Genomic DNA, 9,974 nt, shown 5'->3' with positions numbered 1-9,974 from the left:
CAGTAAGATAATAAAAATTCAAATAAGAGATGACATCGCGAATAACTAAGTCTTGGTTTATTTCAACCCAGAATTTCGAGGACTAAATATTTATTGAAACAAAGTGTCCCCAAAGTTCATAGGTTACGAACATAAAAAAAATATTATCAAATAATTTATAATAAATAATCAAGTTAATTTACATAATTAATAATAGATGAATAATGATTCAGGAACAAAAATAAAATAAGTTAATATAATTCTCAAGCTTACAAACAATTATGACATTACCACACTTTGTCTTTACAAATGCGATGCAGAGTTAGTTCGATCCGACTCTAGGTTTGTATGAATCTTTATTTATGTTTACGTCGCTACAAATCGGTAATTTACGGTATATTTTCAGTTTTCTCCTCCCTCGCGACCGCGGCGCACTCGTCGTAAGATGGCGGGTGGTCGGGCTGCGCGAGCGCCGGCGCCTTCTCCGCGCGCACGGCCTTTATGTAGCTGTTCATCGCCAGCAGGAACGTGATGGCCACACCTGGATTATAGGAATAAGTCTGTATTAATCGCAGCTTACTTACTGCTGTAGCGCAACGACCCGAAGTGGATCACACCAAAGACCGCCATGCTCCTCTGTCCAAAGCCGTTTCTGTCCAGTCGACGGCGCCGAGTTGGCTAAGGCCTTTCTGCACTTCATCTCTCCAGCGGAGGATTACTTAATCGCAGCTAGATTTTATTATTTATGGACCGATTTTTATTTTGTAGTATTTTTTTTTCGTCAGATTTCTCTTAAATTGGTGGAATAGATAGAGGTCCCTATTATGTACAATATAATATGCGCAATATGTCAAAAAAATATCCCACTGTTTATCGGGATAAGTTGTGGTTTCGTAATTTTCGCGTAACATGAGGAACTAAGCTTTAAACCAGGCAAATTATATATAAAATCTAAAGAAAAAAAACCTCCGACGTTTCGAGAACGCCATTACCCCCGTAGTCTTGGAGAAAGACTAAATACCTAATTAATAATAATGTGTGAATGTTGTGAAAGTTTGAAACTTACAGATGTCGAGGATCTTGAGTACCCAGTAAGAATTATACAGGGTGTCGGAATACAGGGTGATGTGGAGCGGCGTGTACGCGAAGTGCATGAGCTGGAGAATAATCTTGATGACCGATAAACTGAAGAACATCCGCATGGTGTCTGCGTCTTTCTGCCAAATCAAAATACAACCATTACGATAAAGCACCGTTTTATGCGTAGGATGATTCACGCTAGACCGGGCCGAGCTCGGGCCGTGGCGTCCGATATGTCATTTTCTATGACGGCTGATCGGTGATCACGTGGTGCTTTCCATGAAAAACGAAGCGCCGGAAGCTCCGGCCCGACTCCGGCTTGGTAAAAACAAAACTTCTGTGAGACACAGACATATTAAATACATTAAATCTGGTCATTCGGGTATTTTAAGGCGAATCTTGCTAGACAGTTTCGCTCCACAACTATTTGATGTATTTATGCGTAGGATGATTCACGCTAGACCGGGCCGAGCTCGGGCCGTGGCGTCCGATATGTCATTTTCTATGACGGCTGATCGGTGATCACGTGGTGCTTTCCATGGAAAACGAAGCGCCGGAAGCTCCGGCCCGGCTCCGGCTTGGTAAAAACAAAACTTCTGTGAGACACAGACATATTAAATACATTAAATCTGGTCATTCGGGTATTTTAAGGCGAATCCTGCTAGACAGTTTCGCTCCACAACTATTTGATGTATTTTAAACAAAGCTATGGCTCATTCGTTTTTTTTTTCGATTTTTTTAAAGAGATATAAAACGGGTACTACGTTTGCGTAGAAAGGCGGTTTCGGGGCGGTTCACTTTCGTCCTAAGAACCTATTTGCCTCTGCAGTTTTTCTAGTTTCATTCAAATTGATATATTCTTATACTATCAAGTTGGATGAGGTGGCAAGGGGCCGTTCACAATATTCATCCCATCCCTGACGATATTGTCCCTGGAGGACACAGCTCATCTTTATAGCTGCCAAGGATCATTGTTTATCCCGCTGAAAGAGGTTCGGGCCAAATTTACTTTGGGACGTAAACGGTGCTCTTGGTAAACAGGGTATCTACTTTAGATATAAATAAATAAAATGTGACGTTCCACGGCAAAAGGTACCTTATGGCGGCTGGCGCTTACGTTGCATAGCGCCGCAATAATATTGGAGCGGCATTAATAATAGTGTAAGCGCCAACCGCCATGAGGTACCTTTACCCGTGGGATGTCTCAAATAAGTAGGCATTCTTGCACAAATCGACTGTCTCACGTGTCAGACTATTCTTAATAAAACTAGTAGGTACTTAAACGACAATAGGGGTAAACAATTCAAACGAGGTACCTAGTGTGAGGAAATCTTAAAATCGTGCTTTTGAATCATGAGGCTGATTTTAGGATAAGAAAATCCTCTGACCGACAATGGAAACCAGTTTACCTTAGCAAAAATTCGTAAGTACATAGTTCGTTTTATTACGAATCAAAACGGTCAAAAATTGTTCTCATCTCTTATTTTATATGATGCCCAGCATGAAAACACACAAACCCCTACCTACATGTTTTTACATTTATAGGTAAAAATAATAGAATTATCTATATTCCTTTGTGAGAGCGTCCATACTTTAAAAGAGTAATAAAACTTTTTAATTAGTTAATTACGTAGAAAACAACGCAAATATAATTCCAAGATTTAGTAATACCACAATACCAGTTTTCATAAGTCTCGTTAATGGATTAAGCCACTTCGTATAAAAACACTGTTCATTGTTTTTACCGCGCCTCGTAGAGAAAAGCGTGCACATTTTACTTAACTAGCAAGAGGTATTAAAAGTACGCATTCCGTAGAGTGCAACCGCTAAAACTTATATTTATGAAACATGTTTCATTTTACTCCAGTATATTTTTGCGCCATTTAAACTTAATACAGGTTGGCCCATTTAGATCGATCAGTATGGGAATGTCTGAAACTGTAAGACATACGGCGATCTCTTAACTTCTTAGATATGTCATCGATTTTAGTAACAAGGAAAGCTGCATACATATATTTTCTTTTAGAATTATTACAAAATTTACTTTTGCATGAGAGTGTAAAAAAAAAAAATTGATAATAATAATCAATATAAGCCTATCTACTATTTTGCTGAACGTAGTCCAATTGTAAAATAATACATACTCGCTAATAATATGTGACGTTCCACGGAAAAAGGTACCTTATGGCGGCTGGCGCTTACGTCGCATAGCGCCGCAATAATATTGCAGTGACGTTAATAATAGCGTAAGCGCCAACCGCCATAAGGTACCTTTACCCGTGGGACGTCACATATTTCTTTATATTTGTGTCGTAAGAATGCAGTTTCTTTGCGAAAGTAAAACACCCACGCAATATTTGTCGGAAATTTCAAAGCAGCTAACTATGCACTTGTCTTCATTAGTCATACCATCGACATTCGTGTCTAATCGTGAATGTTACGGTTATGAAAATAATACTCGGTAAATAATACCATTACCAACATCATTGGTGTAACGGATGACAAAATACCTAGTGAATAAAAACGTTTAGTTGCAAAAAAGTTGAGGAAGAAATGAGAGCGAGATGAAGTTTACATTTAAATGTTAATGTCAAAGTTCATGTTCAGAATGTCGTTTTAAATAGAGAGTGTTAATTGAATTGTATGGCGTCTGTTCGTGTGACCCTTAAATGGGTCAAATTCAAAACCATGTTCAGGTCTTTCCTATAGACATACCCAAAACTTGTGTGTTCATCCGAACTAATTGTTTCTCTCCTGTGAATAATTGTTAACAGCTTGTGAGCATGTAGGTGTAGGTAATGATTTTATCATACTTATCGAATTAAAAGGAGTACCCGATCATGTGGATAAGGGTCAAATAGGAAAATTAACCTTTATAGCCTTTAACTTTTGGGTTAAACTTAACAAGAAAGACCTGAACATGGTTTTGAGTTTGAGTAGTTTGACCCAAATAACTCACCGTAGCCGGTGTGATGTGACGCTAACACAGTGCACCGACTCGCTTCCGCTTAGAGTAAGGCCTGAGTGCACGCTCGAAGCGGAGAGTTCAGCGGGGCGTGCAGCGTGGCGTCGGGCTCACAAGTGATTTGAGCAGCGTGCACTAAGGCCGCTCCTGTACGTTTGCATTTGTTTAACATGCACGCCGCACGCCCTTCCCCGCTGCACGCCCAACTCGAGCGTCCACTCAGGCCTTACACTTAGGCTGAATCACCAGTGATGCGAGCTCCCAGTACTATTTTGCCTCAAGTTCGCCTCCCCCTCGTAGTCTTCTTCCTAGCCCTTGCTGCAGAATCTGCTGGCTGGAGCTACCCCAAGTATCAGTATTTGACCCAAATAACTCACCTTATAAAGCGCCTTGATGTATGTCACCACAAGCCTAAGCCACACAACATGGATGACAATGTTGATCAGGTCTATTATATACAGATGGACCATGCCAGGGTAGCAGCGAGGAGTGCCCCGGACCCCCAGACTGTCGTAGTAGCCGAGGACTAGGGGGAAAGGGTAGAAGCCGTGGGTCCCGATGTTGACGACGACTAGGAAGGGCTCCAGCCATGACCAGTTTATATTGTGGAGCTGGACATAAAATTAGGGCATTGAAGAATAAACGAAAAACATCTAAACAGTTTTTAAAATTTAATATTTTTTGTCAAAATTACTAATTGGCTTCTGAGATTCAGTAGCAATAGTTTTGCTTTATGAATTTGAAACCCTGAGCGCGACTTTTACCATTCCACTAACCCGGGGTTAACCGGTTAGACATGAAATTACCATGGTTACTAGTTTACCAGTACAATTTGACACTGGGTGAACAGGTTAGTGGGATACTGCAAGTGGGCCTTCGCTTAATAAAAGTTTAGTTTAAATAGTAGAGCATTCATTTTTTCAGTGGGTTCTTATCTAAGGATCTGTTTTCTGCATGTTAGTATGTCTCTGCAACTCCTTTTTAAATATAGGTACTATGTAAATGTTGGCAAGAAGTTTTTTGTCATATATGTAAGGAATCCAGATTTTCAGCTTAAATATAGGTATTAATTAACTTACAATATTTAAATCCACATCGCAAGAGAAGAAATTTGTTACAGCTGATAATATGATGAGATGGCAGCCTAAGTCCACTGTACTGGCAATCTGTTCAAAATAAAAGCCAAGGTTAATTAATAATAGCCACTTAGTTAAGATCAAAATAAGCAATGTATTTTAAACAAATCTAATCTTAGGTCATTGATTTTCCAATTATTTACAAGGTTCCGTTTCGTTACTAATGTGGTGTGTCTAATTATACTCGTATATACCATTTAAATTTAACATCAAAAGCAATTGCCGAACATCAAGCAGTCCACCGTATAGTTATAAGTATAAGCAAATAAATTATTCGTTTGGCACTGTAGAGGAAGTCTTATAATTAAAGCATTTATAATATAATTTTAGTTATGACTAATAACTGTATTGACTCTATTTTTAATCGACTTAAAAACTGAGCAAGTTTAAAATTCATCGGGAACTTTTGCTTTTTTTTATTTTCTTTTATTATGTTTCCCAATTTCTAAGGGACGGCTGAACCGATTAGGAAAAAATATTTTTGTTTTGTTTTAAAAGTTATACCTTCTTGATGTCATTGTTAAAACGTCACGTCATCAACTTTTCATCTTGGGAAAATTGAGGGAAATATTCAAATATTTCGTTAGTATTTATTTACGGAAAGTATAATTTTGTGAAGTGGAAATGTTGAAATCAGAAAATCGGTGATTTTCGTATAAAATTATATCTTTGCCGTACGTACCAAATTTAAATAACCGATGAAGAAACATTTAGCGCGCAGGTACTGCACACCACAGCATATCTCTCGCCACACCACCACCGCCATCTTCCTACAGATAAGCAAACTGTAACACAAACTTTCGATATAGGTACTTAATATACATATAAAGAAATAAAATAATGAGTATAACTATAATCACTAATTCATATTAATTAAATATGTAAAATAGTTGTAACTTGTACAAACAAACAAATTTAAGCTAGGTTGTGACCTGTAATTAATCACTAAGTACCTGTAAGTAATCATTATCACTAAATTATGTACCTATATGTGACGTTATCTTTGAAAAGGGACCTTATTGTCGATGGCGCTTACGCCCTTATTAACGATGATCCGATATACTTAAACACAATGTCGCGCGACGCTGTGCGGCGTAAGCGCCATCGACAACAATAATGTTCCTTTTCATAAACAATGCCCCATATTTCTGTATTGTCTATGTCTATATCTATTATTAACTGGCTATGTACGAAGTGCGTGCGGAGTAAAAAACAAGCTATGACAACGGCGTTGGAAAAATGTTAACTTTCATTGGATGGGATGTCTTTTTACTATTCCACAACTATGGATCCGAAACACACATAATACATAAAGGCAGAGGTACACAAAAGGCGGCCTCATCACTAAAGAGCGATCTCTTCCATACAACCTTTAGGTAATGGAGAAATGAAACACTAAATTATACCAAAACTTAGGTTATTTATAATTATAAATAATAATTACGTATATTTAAGTATTCAACCCTAAAATATCTTTAGTCTTTGCGGTTGTAAATTCAGATAGAGTCAGACCGTGAAAAGTCTGCAGCGATTTTGATAGCCCACGCAGTGCAAGTGTCATTTTAAACGTCAAACTTCTATGAAATTATGACGTATAAATAACACTTACACTGCGTGGGCTATCAAATCCGCTGCAGACTTTTCTTGGTGCGACTCTACCTATGTGATCTGTCAAAATTTACTAAGACAAGAAAACTTTATGTAACTATTGTTTTCAGGGTTCCATTTCAGTTTTTAATAAATCGAACACATGTCCGTTTCGTGGCCATTGATAATTTCATGATGGGGTGGCCAACCGATCATGTCATAAAATAATTGCCACATCATGAAATTATCACTTGAGGCACTTCTAAGATCTAGCCATGACATCGGAATTCACAATCGCCGCGATGGTGTGTTATGATTGTATACAGTTTATTGTTAAAAACTAGATTCATGTTATTATTTCACGCTATTGTTGTCACTAATAGTCATCAATAAAATATTCCAGTTGTACCTACACATACAGAATAAAACGTGACATCACGTCATTATAAGTAAGGCATTATCTTGAAATACTTGTTGTTAATGCCAACAAACCTTTCCCGGTTAAGTACCGCTAACTTATGTACCTATCTATATATTTGTAAACTACCTTTGTTGTCGTCTACCTAGAGAGTAAATTTTGTAACTAAATGTATGCCCCTCCCCCACACCTCCTCGGTCGACGTTGGCAAATGCAATAAGTATGTACAATTGTACATCTAATACCTACTTGTTATTTACTATCGAATTTAAATTGTAGTTAGTCATACTAACATTAAACTAATTTTACGCTTTAACTCAGGTATTAAGAGCTAACACGAGCAAGCGCAAGTAACTAAAAAACTCACAACATGACTAATTCGTAACTAATTCAAGTGAGTTAAACGGTTAATTTAGTTTTATAGTATAAGTTAAATTGGTGACGTCTAAGCGTCTTCATATTATCCGACCCGGTATCGGATGTAAAAAACAGCTGTGCCACATGGCATCATACCTAGTTTTAATTTTAATTTTTGTATTAACGCTTTCTTTTGTACAATAAGCATTTATTGAATCAATAAATAAATATGAAAAGTACTTTTTACATTTTATTTGTCGCGTCCGATATTAGATCGGATAAAGGATGCTTTCGGCTCGGTGTAACGAAAACGCTCTCTATTTCAATGGTAAAATCAAAATAAAAATACCTAAAAGTAGTAGGTAAGGTCAATGTGGTAATTCCGTCATAGGGGCTATTCTGTCAACTACCTAGCGTTTTTCTCAAACAACGAACAATATTGATAATTTCGTTGACAAAGCGGCGATCGCTTTTAGTTTCAGAAATCAAAAGCAAAGCAATGTTTTTTTTTCCTACGATTGAAAAACAGAGATATATAGGCCAAGTGAAAAATTGCACGCAATTGTAAACACGAAAGTGCAGTTACTTGCTGCACTTTCGTGCATTCGTGTATATCTTTGAGAGAGATAAGACGAACATCTTCGAACGATGGTTATTCATAAAAAATATTTGGGTCAATGTTTAGGTACGTTATTGTTTACCAAATTGGAATTGAAACGGATTTTCTGATTCTTCTATTATAGGTACATAAGGGGGCACACACACTGTTTTTTTTTTGTAAACTACAGAAATAAATTTAATTACATATATGTGCAAGGAAACTTGGAAAATGAACCTTTCAAGTATATTTGTTGTATCTGAGCAGTTCCAAAAAATAATACTAATGTATTTTTATGGTTGAGACATCTATTCGAATAGTATACCTACTTTAAACATTTCTCTTTGGTAACGATACGATCTTTACACCCAAGAATAACACTAACGTTAATATGCTACGTGACTCTAGCATACATGCATGAAATTAACTAAACACAGTTTACACGTACCTCAGGAAGTCTAAAATCTAGTTTTTGTACTAAATAGTTTAAAACACACTAAATATATCAATCACAGCACGGAACTCGGTGGCAGTATCAACAAAACTGTCGATGCGTGGAAACGAAGCACTTCAATGCATTTTACCTCATGAAAACAATTGAACATTAAGCAAACTCGACACTAACGAATTTCAACTCTATTGTCTGGCGTTATAGTTGTTATTACAACGGGTATGATAGTAATGTTAGTTCGTTAGCGTTTAATGTGTGATGCTTATGTGTGCGTAGCGTCGGTGTAGAAAACGTGCATGTGTGTGCTTCAGGGAAAGAGCGTGTGCGCATAAAATGTGTTCATTTGAGGATTTAACGTCGTTGTGGCGAATACAATTGCGATTTCAGTTGTCTTCTATATGTAAAGTTATAATTCATTCAATTAATTACCGAATGTACCAAAACTATCTGAAGAGCGTCTTTTATTTTTTTTAACACGAAAAAGTGTTTGCAGATATATCCAGAACGGAAAATCCAATGAAATTGCGGTGTTTTGTAGAGGTTTTTATATTAATACTCGCCGATGGTTCTTTGATACGTTGATACATTTATAGGAATAAAAAAAATACAACTTTTTCATTTCAGTTTCATAGCAACAAAAAACATATCACAAGTTCTTATGAAATTTGTGGATGAAATATGTTCTCGTAACAAAGCGAAGTAAGTATGTATTATGGATTTAGATATATGAAGACCATACACACAATACAACAAAATGAAAACGCCATTGTACATTTATTTTTCAATAAATGAATGCCCGGTCCCCAAGCACAGATGCACAATCCGTTGTTTTCAGCTTATTGTAATCATTGAGTCTTAATTCATTCAACTGAGCGTGCAAGAACTTATCCCTTTAAACTAGTCCTTATCCCTAAAAGAATAAAGTGCTAATTCGCGATAAACTATTATCGTCTACAATTTGCCGGCCGCTCGTCTCTTATACAATATGCACGAGGCTAGGCCTTGAGGCAGATACATAATGCAACGCCGATGGCACACCTGGCAGAAATATCGATCGGCCATTGGAAATAGTAATCTGACCGTATGTCTGTGGATTTAAATAATCGCCATTGGCGCGGAAATGGATTAATTTTGACGTGAAGTGAATGTGGAAGCGGTTGGGAGCAAAGCAATGATTTAAATAAACAGAAACAATGGAAATGATTAAATAGAAATTCGTGAAATGGCAGCCTTTGCCGAGAATCAGTTATACCTACCAGTGATACCTATATCAAACACATATATAAATTATTGGCAAGAAAAAACGGTGTAGGTAGATGGTGGCAGGAGTCCATAGAATGAATTTAGGTACAGTGAAGTGTAAAAATATGGGTGCACTTATCATACTCAAATATATGTCTCAT

The 9,974-nt window shown here is 37.1% G+C and overlaps 1 protein-coding gene across 2 annotated transcripts; it reads right to left on the bottom strand.

The window, feature by feature from the left end:
* Positions 1–292: 292 nt before the first annotated feature.
* LOC134668763 (uncharacterized) lies at positions 293–8,689 on the bottom strand. Of its 2 annotated transcripts, none has more exons than XM_063526230.1 (6): positions 8,569–8,646; positions 5,843–5,945; positions 5,104–5,190; positions 4,402–4,635; positions 1,046–1,196; positions 293–520 (listed from the first exon to the last, which is right to left on the bottom strand). In XM_063526230.1, the coding sequence occupies exons 2-6, from the start codon at positions 5,924–5,926 to the stop codon at positions 369–371; spliced, it is 708 nt and encodes a 235-aa protein (XP_063382300.1). In that variant the 5' UTR covers positions 5,927–5,945; positions 8,569–8,646; the 3' UTR covers positions 293–368. The 2 variants fall into 2 exon arrangements, with proteins under 2 accessions (XP_063382300.1, XP_063382292.1); XM_063526222.1 differs by having other exon boundaries at positions 296–520; positions 5,843–5,930; positions 8,569–8,689.
* Between the last annotated feature and the right edge of the window lie 1,285 nt (positions 8,690–9,974).

Source organism: Cydia fagiglandana, chromosome 1 (genome assembly GCF_963556715.1).
Source record: "Cydia fagiglandana chromosome 1, ilCydFagi1.1, whole genome shotgun sequence".
Classification (NCBI taxonomy): domain Eukaryota; kingdom Metazoa; phylum Arthropoda; class Insecta; order Lepidoptera; family Tortricidae; genus Cydia; species Cydia fagiglandana.
This window is presented reverse-complemented; position numbering and strand designations above follow the sequence as displayed.